Source organism: Halyomorpha halys, unplaced genomic scaffold (assembly GCF_000696795.3).
Source record: "Halyomorpha halys isolate HHAL.00 unplaced genomic scaffold, Hhal_1.1 Scaffold1523.1, whole genome shotgun sequence".
NCBI lineage: Eukaryota > Metazoa > Arthropoda > Insecta > Hemiptera > Pentatomidae > Halyomorpha > Halyomorpha halys.
Window position 1 is genome coordinate 61,567 of NW_027112045.1, and position 18,488 is coordinate 80,054.

The 18,488-nt window shown below is 30.3% G+C and overlaps 2 protein-coding genes across 4 annotated transcripts in view; one reads left to right on the forward strand and one right to left on the reverse strand.

Moving 5' to 3' along the window:
* Nucleotides 1–716: 716 nt before the first annotated feature.
* LOC106689918 (zinc finger protein 420) lies at nt 717–15,051 on the reverse strand. Of its 2 annotated transcripts, none has more exons than XM_014435135.2 (7): nt 14,930–15,051; nt 13,778–13,831; nt 13,529–13,579; nt 12,092–12,139; nt 11,846–11,896; nt 11,399–11,449; nt 717–4,993 (listed from the first exon to the last, which is right to left on the reverse strand). In XM_014435135.2, the coding sequence occupies exons 1-7, from the start codon at nt 14,940–14,942 to the stop codon at nt 2,241–2,243; spliced, it is 3,021 nt and encodes a 1,006-aa protein (XP_014290621.1). In that variant the 5' UTR covers nt 14,943–15,051; the 3' UTR covers nt 717–2,240. The 2 variants fall into 2 exon arrangements, with proteins under 2 accessions (XP_014290621.1, XP_066906087.1); XM_067049986.1 differs by having other exon boundaries at nt 13,778–13,825; nt 14,930–15,033.
* Nucleotides 15,052–15,904: 853 nt separating this feature from the next.
* The window catches only part of LOC106689917 (zinc finger protein 26), a 10,693-nt gene continuing 8,109 nt past the window's right edge, over nt 15,905–18,488 (forward strand). Inside the window, exons 1-3 of one of the 2 annotated variants that reach the window (XM_067049987.1) lie at nt 15,905–15,993; nt 16,374–16,421; nt 16,620–16,673. In XM_067049987.1, coding sequence (XP_066906088.1) covers nt 15,981–15,993; nt 16,374–16,421; nt 16,620–16,673 — 115 coding nt within the window. In that variant the 5' untranslated portion in view covers nt 15,905–15,980. Of the gene's footprint in view, nt 15,994–16,373; nt 16,422–16,619; nt 16,674–18,488 lie in introns of those variants that run through there. The other variant, XM_067049988.1, reaches the window with a different exon arrangement.

The following is an 18,488-nucleotide window of genomic DNA, read 5'->3' on the forward strand; positions in this document are numbered from 1 at the left end:
GGCAGATTGTAATAATACTTATCAATAAATAAAGTAATTAATTAATTAAAGATTGTTTTTATAAACAATTTAATCACCATTTAGAGACTGATATTTTATTCACCAATAATTATTACTTAATATTGATTAATCAAAATAGTAAGCTTCATTGTTGACTAAATTAATTTGTATTTTTATTTATAAATGGAATATGGTCCGGGTGTGGTCAAATAAAACTCATTTTAATTGAGCCAACGTTTTGCCTCACGTTGCAGGGCTGTTTTGACAGAAGTCAAAGTTAGAGTGACAATCAACTTATGTTACTATCAACCTTATAACTTTCTTGCGAAGGTTAATGAGGGGAACCATGTACTGTGCCATCTCTGGCACTAAACGGCGGTAATAGTTTAATGCTTAACAGCCATCTGATCCCTATGATATCTCCTGGCACTGTCATCTGTTGTAAGGCTGACACTTTTTGAGCTTGACTCTGACTTTGACTTCTGTCTAAACAGCCCTGTAACATAGGGTGAAACGTTGGCTCAATTAAAATAGTTATTACTATTTGAGTTTTACTTTACCGCACCCGGACCATATTCCATTTGTTAATACATACGGTTAATCAGCGAAACTCCAGTATTTTTTATTTAGAATGTAATATAGTTAATGTTAATTGGTATTGATTAGATTATCAATAAATGGTTACTTGAGCAGCCACTAAGAAAAGGGTTTATAAATAAATTTGTGAACCAATTTATTTGAGTAATAGGTATAAAAAAATCAATAAAGAAATTAAAGTTACATATACATCAAGGTACATTTATCTATTATAATATATCAACATATGGTGTCACTGATACTCTTTTTTTGTTTTTTTTCCTTGAGTTCCTTTCTTTCTGAACATTTACCATCTCAAGATCTCCAATGTTCGAAATATTTGTATTAGTGACAAGCCTTAACATATAGCACTGCTTTTCTTTGACAGAGGCACATCTGACAAAAAAAAATTTTTTTTGATTTTATTATAAATTGGATGTATTCCAAACATTGTACAGTAGGCTATTATAAAATAAAACCAGTCTAAATGCAAATCAACTATTAAAGCAAAGCTTTAATATATACAGTATGTATTTTTATAATAAAATCTTATCTTTTTCAAAATGTTTTCCAAGCTGACTAACAACTTCAAGAATGAGGTCATCAGCTTAAATGAGGACTTTCCAAAAAGAAGTTTGCATTTTTTGCCAATGCATTTGTGGTATCACTTCTGAACAACGCCTACAGACGTAGTAATGTTGAAGTTTTCTTTGGATTTAGGTAATCCATAACTTAACTCAGATTGACCATTCTTCTTCGATTATGACCAAAACCAGTGACAAACACTGCAAAGAGCTTGGACAAATGAATATGGAATAAAAAATGATTTTCATATCAACCTCCTTGTGATTGCTCTTAGAAGACTTCACTGTTTCCCTCAAAGTTAAGAATTAATAATTATTCTTCAAATCCACACAGGCATTGGTTTCTCAGATAAACAAACCATTAATTATGTAACTCATTTTTAGTTTTGGTGAGAGATAACAAAAACGTTTTCCCAACACATGTGGTATCACTAATTTTGTACTTGACTGATTGTGTGATGAGAGTGAATCTTCTCTTCATGTGAAAAAGACCAAGAGGGGTTTAACATTATTTGAAGGTATATATTCTAGTTTTTTCTTAAATTAGTATGCAATGTGACTAGAGGTTTTAGCAATACACTTTTCATCCCTTGTAATTCAGTCATACCATAAAAATATAGTACCATTTCTTATAAGTAAGACCTACAGTAGAATGATAGTGTCTGAAATGCCTAAGGCTGCAGGGTTTCAGTTATGTCTTTCCCCGCTTCACCAGTAGCATTATTTTGACCTCTAACTATATATATATATATATATATATATATCAGTGTAGACAAATATATACACAGCAGCTGTATCATCTAAGGCAGAGGCAAAACATAGGTCAGAGAAAAACAGGCAATTCATAATTACCAATAAATTCTTGAAATCTGGTTGACTTCTAGACACAACCAGCTAAGTCATAAAATGTGATTGGTTCATAACTTTTACCTCCTCATTGGTATGATTTCTCTTCATATGTCAATATTCATCAAATAATCACTCCAAAGCACCTTAAGAACATTGATAAGTCTTCTTTTCAGCATCATGAGACATCATTATTTTTTTTTTTTAAGTTTATAATTTGTAATACTTTTATAATCACAGTGGGGACTTCTTGTCTGTGTGATAGAACAATATATGTAATTTTAAATTATCACTTCTTACAGCTTTATGATCACAGTGAGGACATTGCAGAGGAGGGGGGTTATGGTCTGTATGATGGGACATTACATGTGATTTTAAATTACAGGTTCTTTGAGCTTTATAATCACAGTGGGGACATTGATGAGATTTCTCGCCAATATGATGATGCATTATATGTGATTTTAAATTACCCCTTCTTACAGTTTTATAATCACAGTGAGGACACTGATGTGGTCTCTCATCAGTATGATGTTGCATTATATGTGATTTTAAATTATCACTTCCAGTAGCTCTATAATCACAGTGAGGACATTGATTAGGTATCTCACCAGTATGATGAAGCATTATATGTAATTTTAAATTATCACTTTTTACAGCTTTATAATCACAGTGAGGACATTGATGAGGCTTATGAACTGTATGATGAAAGATTATATGTGATTTTAAAATAACACTTCTTTCAGTTTTATAATCACAGTGAGGACATTGATGAGGCTTATAGTCTGTATGACGAAACATTATATGTGATTCTAAAAAACCCCTTTTTAAAGTTTTATAATCACAGTGAGGACATTGATGAGGTTTCTCACCTGTATGATGTTGCATTATATGTGATTTTAAATCATCGCTTCCTATAGCTTTATAATCACAGTGAGGACATTGATGAGGTTCCTCACCAGTATGAAGCCTCATTGTGTGATAGAACAATATATGTAATTTTAAATTATCACTTCTTACAGCTTTATGATCACAGTGAGGACATTGAAGAGGGTTATGGTCAGTATGATGGGACATTATATGTGATTTTAAATTACAGATTCTTTGAGCCTTATAATCACAGTGGGGACATTGATGAGGTTTCTCGCCAATATGATGATGCATTATATGTGATTTTAAATTACCCCTTCTTGCAGTTTTATAATCACATTGAGGACACTGATGTGGTCTCTCCTCAGTATGATGTTGCATTATATGTGATTTTAAATTATCACTTCCAATAGCTTTATAATCACAGTGAGGACATTGATTAGGTATCTCGCCAGTATGATGAAGCATTATATGTAATTTTAAATTATCACTTTTTACAGCTTTATAATCACAGTGAGGACATTGATGAGGCTTATGAACTGTATGATGAAAGATTATATGTGATTTTAAAATAACACTTCTTTCAGTTTTATAATCACAGTGAGGACATTGATGAGGCTTATAGTCTGTATGACGAAACATTATATGTGATTCTAAAAAACCCCTTTTTAAAGTTTTATAATCACAGTGAGGACATTGGTGAGGCTTATGGTCTCCATGTTGAAACATTATATGTGATTTTAAAATGCTCCTTCTTACAGTTTTATAATCACAGTGAGGACATTGATGAGGTTTCTCACCTGTATGATGTTGCATTACATGTGATTTTAAATCATCGCTTCCTATAGCTTTATAATCACAGTGAGGACATTGATGAGGTTTCTCATCAGTGTGATGATGCATTATATGTGATTTTAAATTACTCCTTGTTACAGATTTATAATCACAGTGAGGACATTTATGAGGCTTATTGTCTGATAGATTATTGTGATGGAACGTTAAATGTGATTTTAAATTACCCTTTCTTGCGGTTTTATAATCACAGTGAGGACACTGATGTGGTTTCTCTTCAGTATGAAGTTGCATAATATGTGCTTTTAAATTCTGAATTCTTACAGCTTTATAATCACAGTGAGGACATTGATGAGGCTTCTCACCAGTATGATGATGCATTATATGTAACTTTAATCGATATCTTCTCACAGCTTTATAATCACAGTGGGGACATTGATGAGGTTTCTCACCAGTGTGATGATGCATTATATGTAACTTTAATCGATATCTTCTCACAGCTTTATAATCACAGTGGGGACATTGATAAGGTTTCTCACCAGTGTGATGATGCCTTATATGTAAGTTTAATTGACCCCTTGTTGCAGATTTATAATCACAATAAGGACACTGATGAGGTTTCTCACCACTATGACGGTACATATGTATTTTTAATTCAGACTTTGTAACAGTTTTATATTCACAGTGAGGACATTGATGAGGCCTCTCATCAGTATGAAGCCTCATAATATGTATTTCTAAACTACCTCTTCTAACATCTTTAATATCACAGTGAGGACATTGATAAGGCTTCTCACCAGTATGATGATGCATTATATGTACCTTTAATTGACCCTTTTTCACAGCTTTATAATCACAGTGAGGACATTGATGAGGTTTCTCACCAGTGTGATGATGCATTATATGTGATTTTAAATTACCCCTTGTTACAGATTTATAATCACAATGAGGACATTGATGAGGTTTCTCACCACTATGACGGTACATTATATGTAATTTTAGTTCAGGATTTGTAACAGTTTTGTAATCACAGTGAGGACATTGATGAGGTTTCCTACCAGTATGATGCATTATGTGTAACCTTAATTTATCTCTTCTTACAGCTTTATAATCACAATGAGGACATTGATGAGGTTTCTCACCAGTATGATGGCACATTATATGTTTTCTTAATTGAAATAATTGGCCAGTATTATAGGCACAGTGAAAACATTGAAAGATGTTTTGACCAGTATGCTGAGAAATACATTTTTTAAAATCCATTTGCATCTTAGCTTTTAAGGCACACTGATTCCTTTTTTCTATCATATCAAATGAATCCTCTGCAGCTAAAAACCAATAAATTATATATTAAAAAATTATAGTTTCATAAAAACAATTTATTTCATATTTAATTTAACACTATTATTTAAAATTTCATTTTATTTTTCAGTTAGAATTCTATCTAATATCATTTAGAGCAGTTAGTCTTGTAATGGGATTTCCATGATTTCATTTATGGGATATATATGATGCTGAGGGAACATTGTTGAGCCAACCTCAATGTTAATTGAGAATATCATAGGTTCCTAGCGGCGGAATGAAGATGTAGTTACAAATGTAAAATTACAATGAAGATTTCCCAAGGTGGAGTTGACCTCAGCAAAATTAGTGATATTCTCATAGTTACTAGTTTGATGATGAAGGTGAATAAGCAATCCAGAAACAATGAAAATAGATTACCTCGATTAGCAGAAAGACACTGCTCAGTTTCACTAAGCATTGAGAAAATAAGCAAATTGAGGAGGTTGAAACCTCAAAAACCAACAATAAATTTTATAAAATGGAGAACATCCTCAAGAATGGACTGTCCAGGAGAGAAAACATGATCAAAAATGAGCATAGTAAAATGCTTTTTCTCGAGGGAAAATACTCCCTGCAGAACTGTTAAAAGCATGGCATCGAGAAGTTGCCAAGTAACTGCAGGAACTAATAGCTCAAATATGGGAAGAGGAGATCTTAACTAAAGAATGAAATAAGACCTTAATAATGCCAGTAAACAAGATGAGAGAATCAGCAGCATGCAGCAACTATTCGTTGATCTGTTTGTTTAATACTCCATAAAAAAATGTAATCAATAACACTCTACAGGCTCCTATATGCAGAACAGAAACCTGGCGACTATCAAGGTGGTTTCTGGCTCAGTATGTCTATTATTGGTCAAATTATCACACTGAGGCAGACCATTGAGAAGATCAATAAATAACAGCAGACTATTTGGATGTTGTTTGTTGATTTCAGGGCAGCCTATGATACAATTGAATGGACTAAACTCATAGGCTTCTGAACCGACTCGATTAGTACAATGTACAATTGCAAGTTCAATCTGCCAAGCTAAACTCAATATTAATTATTAATAAAAGTAAAATTGTGATTCGTACGAAAAAGTTCACACTGTATAAAACCCTGTAAGACAAGTAGTCACAGACAGTGGAGAAACATGGATGCTCAACAATACAAATATCAACATCCTAGAAATGTTTGAAAGAGTGATTCTGAGGAGAATCCTAGGACATGTATACGAGAATGGTCTTTGGAGACAAAGGAAGGACAGCAAACTATTTCCGCTCTGAACAAAAATTAGCATCTCCTCTCACATACAAATACAAAAACTAAATTGGCTAAGCCATGTTATGAGGATAGAATGGCAAGTTGGTTGTACAAGACTGAACCAGACGGTATATGCCCGCATGGTAGGCCAAAGGGTCGATAGAGGAAGGATCTTCGGCAACTGAAGATTTCTTTTACCAAGATGAGCATCAGAGAAAGATGATTGGTGGCTGTTAAGCAGGCCAAGGAGAGCATCATGTGCCTGCTGTGCCGCTACAAGACGAAATTGCCTCATGAAGATTCTTGATATGTTACAACATGCAGCTAAAACTTGACATACCTCCTACTAACATCCCACATCCACAATTGAGTCTCTAAGGTTAAAAGAATATTTCAGGAAATTGAAGAAAAAGATTTACGTCTAAAACAAAATCACAAGTTTGAGGAAATTAGATGAATAGTAAGTAATAGAGTAATATCAAAATATACAGAATGATAGAAGCAGAAAGATACAATCATCATTGTGCACGACCCTACAATCATCAATAAGGACTTATGTCCAGCACCACTGAACTGTACCTGACACTCAGGTCTAACATAAATTCGGCAAAACTTATTCCCCAATTGTGACTGAATGCAAAGAACAAAATTAGGATATGAGAGGAGAAGATGGTGGGGGTTGCGGTCAGTAGAAAAAACACAAATAAACAAATGAATTATTTATTTGTGCAGACGTTTTGACCTGAATTTCAGGTCTTCATCAGGGCTACAAAAAAACAAAAAAAAAAAACAACTACCATGATTCAGAGAAAAAAAAATATATAAAAATAAACAAATACAAATAAATAAAATAATTATTTGACTAAAAATTTGGAAATATACATAATAATGATATGAAAATATAAATTATTTGATTAATAACTATGGACAAAGACAGTAGTAGGTTGATAACATTATTATTTATATACATATAAATGTGAGTGATAAATAAATGATACAGTGGATAAGAATGTTATATTGATGAGTAACATTAAAAACATTTTAGAGATGTAGATGAGTATAAAGAATTAGTTAAATTAATAAAGAAGCGTATGAACAAAACAATGTTGTAAAAGGAAAGAACAAGGGATAAGAAAAAATATATGGATAATAGGGAATGAAGAAAGTAAGAAATACGAGAGTAAGGTTATAGGAAGAGAATTAAGGCTACACTGTTTTCAATTGGAGGAAATGCTGCTAGAGTGCAGGTCGGGAAAAGGCATTAGATAAACAGAAATCTAACAGTCAAAAGATCATAGAGATAAAATAGTTAATGTGAGAGTAAAAAAAAAAATAATAAAATAAAAAAACATAAAAAAGGTAAAATGTAAAATAATGAGAGCCCAAAAAGTAATAAAATGTATCAATATACAAAGGGTATGTAAAAACAGATATCTTAAAAAAGGGATATTTTAAGGGAGAGTATGTATAAGCAATGTTATAAAAAAGAAGAATAAATATGGAGAATAGGAAATGAAGAAAATAAGAGATATAAGATAAGAGAGAAAAATAACTTACAGTTATAGGCAGAGATCCCGCTAAACTGTTTGATAATGTAGAAATAGTCGTTAGAGTGCAGGTCAATAAAGGCTTTAGATAAACAGAAATCAAACAGTCAAAAAACGAACGTTGAAATAAAATAGTTAATAAGAGATTAAAACATATAAAAGAGTTAAATGTAAAATTATGAGGAATGGGATCTTTAACACCTATAATCTTATACACATATATAATTTTTTTATATATCCGTTTTAGATATACACTACATATTTATACATTTTAATAACTTTCAGTTCTCATAATTTTACATTTAACTCTTTTATATGTTTTAATCTCTTATTAACTATTTTATCTCAACGTTCGTTTTTTATCTGTTTATCTAACATTTGTTGACCTGCACTCTAATGAGTATTCTTACAATTTCAAACAGTTTAGCAGGATCTCTGCCTATAACTGTAAGTTATTTTTCTCTCTTATCTTATATCGCTTATTTTCTTCATTTCCTATTCTTTTTTATAACATTGTTTTTATATACTCCCCCTTAAAATATCCATTTTTTTATGATACACTGATTGATAAAAACATTGATTTTGACTAACTTGAATTGTCATTCTAAAATTTTTCCTGAATTTACTATTTCTTTTTTTTTGTTGAAAAGCGTTCACAAAAGCACAAGTATACATTTGAAGTACAATAAATTATCAATTGAGTACTAATTTGTGTTACATTTCGCACTAAAAATTACTATATATGGATTAACTCATATACAAGTTTCAACTCAAAATTCCAAAAGTCATATTGTTGTCTTCTATTGTTATCAATCTACTACTATCAACTTCTATTTTAATTAATTTAATTTTCAAATTTGTTTGTTTATTATTTTCCTTTATTTTAATGTTTCTCTGAGAGATTTTTTTTTTTTTAGCCCTGATAAAGACCTGAAATTTAGGTCGAAATGTCGGCACAAATAATTAAGTTTTTATTTTGCTGACCGCACCCTCCCCCTTCCCCGACCATGTTAATCTATAGTCAACTATTAACACCTCATTAGAACCAAGTTTGGTTTATATTAGTTGAACAATGTAAATTCATAAAATGTTTGCCACCTTCCACCTGGGCCCTGTTTCATAATAAAGTACAAACTAATACTATTAGTCTTGTAGATTTAACTTAATACAATTACACTGACTTGTACAATAGTAATAACAGTAACTTGTACTTTAGTACTTTTAAACTCCTTTAATATCACTAATAGTCCTCCCTATTATGAAAAAAAAAATATTAGTATAATTAACACGTTTTGTCTATACTTGTATTTTGAACTAATACTATTAGCTTTCATCATGAAACAGGGCTCTGGTGTTTTCCTGTCAGAACAAACAATATAATCCCATTTTCTTTCTCCCACAATTGGAAAATGTAGCTTATTATTCAGTCTATTGTCTGACAAAGACGTGGACATGTTTGAGATTCTCAAAAATCACCTCTCAACTGATTTATAAGACTTTTTTTACAAACTTGTAGTGTGTCATTTGTTTTTGTTGTTTTCTTTCTCCTGTATTGGTTAACTATGAAGGAATTTATATTTTCCCAGTTTTCAGATAACTTTATCATCTAATCAAGTTTTCCTATATCATTGAACCATACTTGTGTACCTTTGTTCCACTAATTCTAAATATTGCTCAACGGATTAGAAAAATGTATAGTCTATTGTGAATACATTTCTCACATTGTCTTCTGATATAACCAGTTGATTTATTTATCATGTATCTTGATATTTTGATCTGTTTGTTTTTTGTGCTATTTTAATATAGAACTACAGGAAAACATGTGATTCTTAAAAAAATTGCAGTGGAATAAGTTTATCCCTAACTTTCCCCCTCAGAGGGGACTAAGGGCAAATATTTTAGGACCAATCAGCTACTAATTCGTGTATAAGTTTCAACTCAAAATTCGAAAAGTGCCGGGCCAGGGACATCCTCCAGTTGAGGGCAGATCTGAGAAAGACTGCACTGTAACTTTACTGATTATTTATATATTTCTGATAGTACAAGAGCCCAAGAGGAGAAAAAGGTATTTATCTCACCCCAATTTTTGATTACTTTAATGAAAACTATGTATAATTAATAGCCAAAATTGATGAGTCTGCCAAGTATAGGTAGGGGGAATACAAGATGGGGGCTGTTTCAAAGCAATAAAAAAAAATAATTTTTCATTCGGAGCTCTATATCTTAAAAAGTAGGAACAATACAAGAAAACCTAAGAGAACGTCATTTAAAGAAGAGTAAATTTGCTAAAATATGAGCCCTAATAGAGTTATTTACGTTAAATAGTTTTCGAGATATAGCTTTTTAAAAAGCAACATTTCATAAAAATGTTGTATGGGTTGTACTGAAAAATCAGTAGTTAGTGAATTTGTTTTGAAAAATTTATATCTCAAAAACTATTTGACGAACAGATGTCTATTAGCACTCACATTAAAGCTAGTTTAATGAACTATAAAGTAGTTTATGATGTTTATCTTCGTAGGAGTAATAGTTTATATGAAATTTGCTAAAATAAATTGATTTATAGTTGTTCAGACAAATTTTCATTTGCCAAATTAATATTCATATGTGAAAATCATAAAAACCACTACCCCTACCGAGATAAGTGTCATAAACTACTTTATAGTAAGTTAAATTTCCTTTATTTTGAGTGTTGGCAGACATATGTGCCTCTTATGGATCTAGAGATATCTTTTTCAAAAATCCAACATTTTATACTAACAACTAGAAATTAACATTTTGTGAGTTTATTTTGTCAAATATTATAAAAACTACTACTCCTACAAAGATTAACATTATTAACTATTTTGTAGTAAATTTAACTAGCTTTAATATGAGCGCTGGTAGACATCTGTACGTCCAATGGTTTCTGAAATGAAGTTTTCCATAAATCAAACTTATTGTCTGAACAACTATAAATCAATTTATTTTACTAAATATCATGTAAACTATTGTTCCTATGAAGGTAAACGTCATAAACTTCTTTATAGTCAATTAATTTAGTTATCTAGCTTTAATTTGAGTCCTAATAGACATCTGTACATCACAATTTCCTGGGATATAGATTTCTCAAAATAAATTAACTAACTACTAATCTTTGAGTAGATTTTTAAGAAATTTTGCTTTTTAAAGATATATCTGGAAAACTATTGGATGTAAATAGCTCTTAGGCTAATATTTCAGAAAATTTACTCTTCTTTAAATAATGTTCTCTTAGATTTTCTAGTGTTGTTGGTAGTTTTTAAGCTATAGAGCTCTGAATGAAAAATTAATTCTTTTTTTTAGGTTTTGAAACAGCCGCCATTTTTTATTCCCCCTAGTAATTTACCTAGTTTTCATTAAAGTAATAAAAAATTGGGATGAGATAACTGCCTTTTTTTCTTCTCGGCTCTTGTACTATGATAACTTCTGTTATCATCTCAAAAATACTGCAATAAGAAAACCTAGAAAAACAACGGAGATTGGAAGGTCTTAGAGATAAAAATAAATAAAATAAAATGCAAATTAATGTTTTGATTACCAGCCGGTTAACAGGTGAATAGAATAAATGTTTCTTACCATCATCTGGGGCGAGCGGATCTCTTTCTTCTTTCACATGGGCCAGCCCATCTAAAGAAACATAAAAAATATTTAAAACAAGAAAATTAAAAAAATAACTGATCATCAAATAATCAAGGAATTTAATAAGAAAATTTAAATTATTATTAAATGAATTAGTTTTCCTTGATAATATCTGAATAACAAGAGAGCAATTAGGAAACAATTTCATGTAAAAAACAATTCACCAAAATAAATCTGTGATTATTTCTCCTTTTTGAATCTAGGCATGTGACTTGCAACTAAAACTAATAAATATTGATTTATTTGCCATTATAATCAAATTGCAATATGAAAGGTCCAATAGACGGATTGGAAGGTCTTAAGAGATAAAAATAAAATTCAAATTAATGTTTTATTTAACACCAGCATGTTAACATGAAGGTTAGAAGAGTTAAAGTTTCTTACCATCATCTGGGACGAGGGGATCTCTTTCTTCTTTCACACACACAAGCCCATCTAAATATATGTAAAAAATATTTAAAACAAGAAAGATAAATTAAATTACATAATCAAGAAATTTGGTTAAGTAAATATTAACTTAGTTAAATGATGAGAAGTAAAAACATTATTGCTACAAATTAATTTTCTTTGATCATTACTGGATTTCTAAATAACAATTAGAACTATAATTTAATGTAAAAATCAATTCACCTGAGTAAATCTGTGGTCCTTCCTCTTGTTTGATACCAAGCATATGATCTGCAACAAAAATGTCAGACAGAATATGAAAATTTAAATAGGTCCAGTCAAATGATTAAGGATACAGATACATGATAATAAAATTAAATTAGAATATAAGAAAATAAAAGAGAAAATCTTGACTTACAGATGAAATTAACGATGGAAAAGCAGGAATTAATTACTAATTAGAACTTGAGTAACAGAGACCACTGCTTAACGTGATTATAAAAGAAGCGTAAAAACTAAATTAACTACTGTTAACTAATATAATAGAATTACATAAAACAAAATTGATTTAGACTTACTTTGTGCATGTTAAGAAAATATCTTTGTGTCGGGCTTGATATATCCTACACCAAAATGAGCAAAATTGGGAACAAAAGGATGGTGGTCCAGGTGCTGTAAAAAGAAAATTCAAATAGCCGTAAAAATATTTATTATGAGCCATGTTGTTTTCCCCACGTTGCAGGGCTTAATCAGTGATAAAAAAAAAGAAAAGAAATAAATAGGGTAAAAATAAATGATAAAAACATTTAAATAGTGTAAAAATAAATGAACAATGTCAGTTAAGAATTTTTAAAAAATTGTATAGTGAAGCTTAAAATTAAATAAGAATAACAAAAAGTTTTAGAAAATTAAAGAAAATGGAAATAAGAAAACAGATAAAAAAGAATTATTAAATTACAGATACACAAGAGATGAAAAAAGGGGATAAGAGTAAAATCAAGAATAAAGAAAGATTTATTTTACTTTTATCCCCTTTTTCCATCTCTTTTTGTGCCTGTATTTTAATAATTCTTTTTTATCTGTTCTTATTTCCATTTTCTTTAATTTTTTAAAACTTTTTCTGATTCTTAGTTAATTTTAAGCTTCACAATAAATTTTTTTTTTAAAATTCTTAATTGACATTGTTCATTTTTTTTTTTACCCCATTAAGTGTTTGTATCTTTTTTTAGCCTTGAAGAAGCCCTGCAATGAGGAGCGAAATGTTGGCTCATAATAAATATGTTTACGGCTATTTGAGTTTTTCTTTGACCCCACCCAAATTGGGAATTGATGAAAGTAATGACAAGAGATTATTTTAAATGTTTGTAATGTAACACTATTTTGCTATGTTGTAAAAGCCACAGGCCATGCTTGAAATTTCATAAAAATTAAATAGTCTAAATTATAATAGTATAATAGAAGTAACTGTAATTTCATTAATAAAATAAATAATTACTTTCATTTTTTTTTTTATACTAATATTGCACTTAGTAATTAAAGTGTCCAATAATAGAAGATAAAAAAAAAAAACAGAAACAAGCAAAGACTGGAAAATGAAAGAAAGTTTCGATTAACAAATAAATATCTCAGAGAAAACAAGTAAAATGATGTTTAAAGGTTAAGAGATAAAATATTTCTCACCATCATCTGGGATCAGCACTTCCTCATCTTCTTTCACATGGACGAGCCCATCTAAAGATATATAAAAAATATTTAAAATGAGAAAATTAATAGAAACTGCTCATTACATAATCAAGGAATTTAATAAGAAAATTTAAATTCAGTTAAGTGATGAGAAGAAAATAATTATTACAACATATTAATTTTCCTTGATCATATTTGAACAACTAGAGAACAATAAGAGACAATTTAATGTAAAAAACAATTCACCATAATAAATCTGTGATCCTTCTTCGTGTTTGAAACCAGCACTATGACCTGCAACTAAAACCAATAAATATTCACTTATAAGCCATTATAATAAAATTATAATATGAAAAGTTGCCAAGTAATGATAAAAATTAAATCAGGTCTAACTATACATCAACGATTAGACAATATTTTGCAGAAAGATACCATCAAATTAGTAAAACACTAGTTAAACATGGAGAATACTAGAAATTGACTAAACAATCAAAAGGAAATAATCTTTAATTTTCTTTGTTGCAATTTAAAAAGAATGAAGGATTAAAATTAACCCTCTGAACATCTTTACTCATGGTTATAACCATGTATCACAAGAAGCCAGTAATAAAGCTAATATATACACTTAATCAAACTTATATTCATGAAAATATAACTTTATTAGACACAACAGCAACATGATCCACTTCAGCTATCCAATATGTTCATCTAAAAATTGAAGTATGTCCTCTCTTTTCAAAAAATGCTGAAAAAGAATTTTTTTTTTTAAGGTGCTCTTAAACATCAATATCTTAACCATCTTAGAGGTATATTGGAGCAATAATATAGATATCTTGACATTATTGAAGAAGTGTCAATATTATTGTGTGTATAAGAGATATATTGGCTAATATCACATCAGTATCGGACGTATAAACATAAAACATACCTGATACATTGAAATATAATGCATAAAACAATCTTTACAATCCCATAACAGAATAACAGGAAATTAAAATATTAATGATCAATATTGACATAATTGAGGGGCAATATAATATTAATAACAATAGCATTGTTATGTAGCATCTTTAGCTTTAATATTAATCAAGGATTGCTGTTTTTATTTATTTATTTTGTAGTATCACTAAAAAAGTAAGTAGAATTCAATTTGAATATTCAGATAAATTCTTGAGATTTATAAATGCTGTTGTCATCTTTGAGTTAGATAGAAGGTTTCCAAAATAGGGGATAGTAAAACCCTAAATCTCTGTAGTTAAAACTTGTATAAATTTTATTCCTACAGTATTTTGAGAATCATCATAAATTCCTCCCAAATCTCTACTAAATTGTCTGAAAATTTTACTTGTTAAACATTGTAGTCAAAGGCTACTGAAAATAGGGGAAATGTTTCCTTACCAGCTTCTGCCATTGCTTATTAACGAAAACTATGCACCACAATAACTTCAGAGCTTTAGCTAAAGGTTATAAGCACAAGAGAAGCGACAGTTGATAGGACTGTTATAATAACCGGGTCTGACTGTGCGGAACTGTCTGAGCATGGGCAGTACGGACTTTTCCTTCCAAAACGTGGACTGCGCATGCCCCGGACAGTCTGAAGTGGTTGTTGGAACAAACCTAGTCAAAGGGAACTGTGAAAATATCAATATACCAATTAATTAAAAATATATATATCGATATTACTTTCGGTATTGATTTTTATATTTCAAAATTAAGTTATATAATGAAAAACAATATGAATAAAATAAAAGAGTACCTGAAGATTAATGGTTTGATTAATTTTTTTTTTTTTAGTAATGAGTACTTTTATTTTTTTAAGGCAATCCACAATTCTTTAAATGATGTTCTATTAGGTTTTTAGTGTTGTTGATAATTTTAAAGATATGGAGCTCCGAATAAAAAAAAAATTTTCCACATTTTGAAACAGTCCCCATTTTGTTTTTCCCTACCTAAACTTGACTCAATAACTTAGACTAGTAATTATACATAGTTTTCATTAAAACAATGAAAAATTGGTGTGAAATAATTGCCTTTTTTTCTTATCAGATCTTGTACTGTATTATTTTAATAGCCTTTTCATGATTCTAATTTCTGTTGAGGTTTGGTGGAATTCAGAGCTAGGGAACAAAAGATGCAATCTCACAAAAATTCGGTCTCTAATAATAACATTTTTGAACAATCTTTCACAACAATTTTCGCCTTTAGAAGCAGGTTGTCAAATTTCTCATCTTTTCAAGCATATTAAACTGTAGTTCTGAATTGATCCAATGTTTTTTTTTTACCGCATCTTCTAGGGAATGTACACTATCGATAGTCACTAGTACTATCGATAGTTACTATTACTATCGATAAGTTATAACAGTCATCGAGAGTATTATCTGTTGCATTTCTTGTTGTTGACTTGTTTATCCTCCACATCTTAAAACTTTTTAGTACTTGTTAATTAGTAATGGAAGAAGCTGGTAAGAAAATCTTACTTTTTTAAACTTTTCTAGTACCTGTTAATTAGTAATGAAAGAAGCTGGTAAGAAAAGCTTGCTTATTTTTTTTAAATAACCGTTTTAACTGCACTGTTAAGAGAGTAAAGTTGCCAGACAGATTAGTAAATGAGGGGGAAATTTCTAATAATGCTCTAAAGATTAAAGGAATCAAATTCATTAAAACGCCTACTTCCAAGGATGACTATCCAGGATCCACTAGGACTTTCGGATTTCATCACACACGTTTGTTTGAAAATGAGTTCTATTTATCTTATAGGAGATGTACTAATTAATAATATTAAAAGGGAATGTAATTTCATAAGAATGGCTGATAGTGAAATATTTATTTCCTTTTGTTGCAGATCGAAAGCCTGGTTTCAAACAAGAGGAAAGACCACAAATTTATTATGGTGAATCAAATTTTACTTTAGATTGTCTACTACTTTTTCCATATAAATTCTCTTATAGTCAAGTAAAATCAACTTAATGTAATAATTTTTTCTTCTCATCACTTAACTATGTTGAAATTTTCTCTTTAAATCCCTCAAGTATGTGATGAGAAATTTCTTTTGATATTCTTGTTTTAAAGATTTTTTGTGTCCCTGTAGATGGGCTTGTACATGTGAAGGAAGAAAAGGAAGAAATCCTTGTCCCAGATGATGGTGAGAAAATTTACTCTAATGAACTCTAAGTGATATAACTTCTGGAAAAATAACAACATTGTCTCTTATTTATTTTTTACTCTAAACCTTTTATCATCTGTATCTATATCTCTTTGTCAATCATATCTTCCTTCAAGCAAGTCTTATAGAGTTAATGAAAAGTGTAAAGATCATTAGCTACAAGTTGGATATTATTGTAAAGAGTGTTAACTCTGGGTTGTAAGAATGTTAACTCTGAAAGATTAAAAGCAGTAATGAATGTGGATTCCTGTTTATATGGTAATCATATTCTTTTTATACAAACTATATATATTCTTTAACAAACTAGCTCAAATATCGATATTAATTTGGAAAATCTACTGATGTATTTACACATATTAATAATTTAAAAATTAACATCCGATTTCCCTCACGTGATGTTCCTATGGCTTTTGCTGTGAGGTCCTTAACAAATGTTGTTTGCTGTACCTTTAGTAATATTGGTCTGATATTTTTTTAAATATATATTTTACGGTTATATTAAAAACGTAATCATCTTTATCATCATCACAGGCACTATAACCTGAAACATATCTTTGCCGCACTAAGACATCACCTGCATTTCTCTCTGTCTTGCACGAGAGTCACCCAAGCTCTTTTTTCGAGAAATTTCATCGTCTTCAAACTTTTCTACCCATCTCACTCATGGCTGTCCTCTCTTTATTTTTTCCTCCACATTCCTAAACAATAATTTTTAAATGGGCGAGTCACCATAGATTCTTGTGGCATATCTAGCCCACCGCTGTCATAAGAGTGTTATATAATTTACCACTTTTCAAATGGGTAATCTTTAAATATATCAGTGGGTGGGCAAGCCTATATTTGGTCTTTGCCTGGATGATTTGCTGATACATTTTTTGTCTGGCTGCCTATTGCTTTGCTGGAAAGGCCATTTCCAAGTCTCTCTTTTTCTGGCTACAATATCTATATCGTCTATGTTGGCTAAAAATTGAACTGACTTGGTGAGAATCTCTCCGTTGTTTCCTATACCTGAGTCCCTTATCACCCTCTCTGGTGATTGTTTGAACAGCAGGCATGATATAATTAAAAAGATATACTAGTCGAAAATATATATCTTTTTTTTTTTCTTTTTTGGCCAAGACTCCCATTGGAGTCCTATACTGCCTAACCATGGTTGGGGGTCAAAGTTCTTCATTTTGTGGGACTGCCACTCAATGAAAAAAGCCGACGTCCCAGGCCGGATTCGAACCGGCACTGCCAATAGACATCAAATTGGTAAGACTGTGTCTTAACCACTGAGCTAAGGGCGGCCCTCGAAAATATATTATAATTACTTTTAATGATAAGAAGATAGTTGGATAATATATGTGAGGAGAAGATGGTTGGGGGTTTGGTTCAGAGAATAACACAAATAAGTTAATAAATAAGTTTTTTATATATACAAATAACTGACCATATAATTTGAAATAATGAAGAAGATGGTCAGGGTTGCAGTCAAAAGAGAAACAAAAATAGTTAACAACTATTTATTTTCCGATGTTTCGCCCCACTTTGTAGAGCTTCATTAGGGCTGTTCAAGTTTATAGCTTTGGTGACTTTTTGATAAATATAAGTATTTTAACTTATTTGTGTTATTCTCTGACTGCACCCCTAATCATCTCCTTATTTATAATTCTTTCCTTCATCAATAAAATTTCAGTTACTTCAATTGTTTTAATATAATTATTTATATATATTTGCTATCCCTACCTGGATAAACCCAAAAATACGTATACCTATCACAACAGAAAAATAAAATAAATGTTCATCATTTTT

Excerpts from the sequence above, each read along its gene's own strand:
- LOC106689918 (XM_014435135.2), bottom strand. Across the intron at positions 11,897-12,091 it reads AGGACCACAGATTTACTCAG|ATGGGCTTGTGTGTGTGAAA; the intron begins GTGAATTGATTT and ends ACATATATTTAG. Across the intron at positions 4,994-11,398 it reads TCCGCTCGCCCCAGATGATG|CTGCAGAGGATTCATTTGAT; the intron begins GTAAGAAACATT and ends ATTGGTTTTTAG.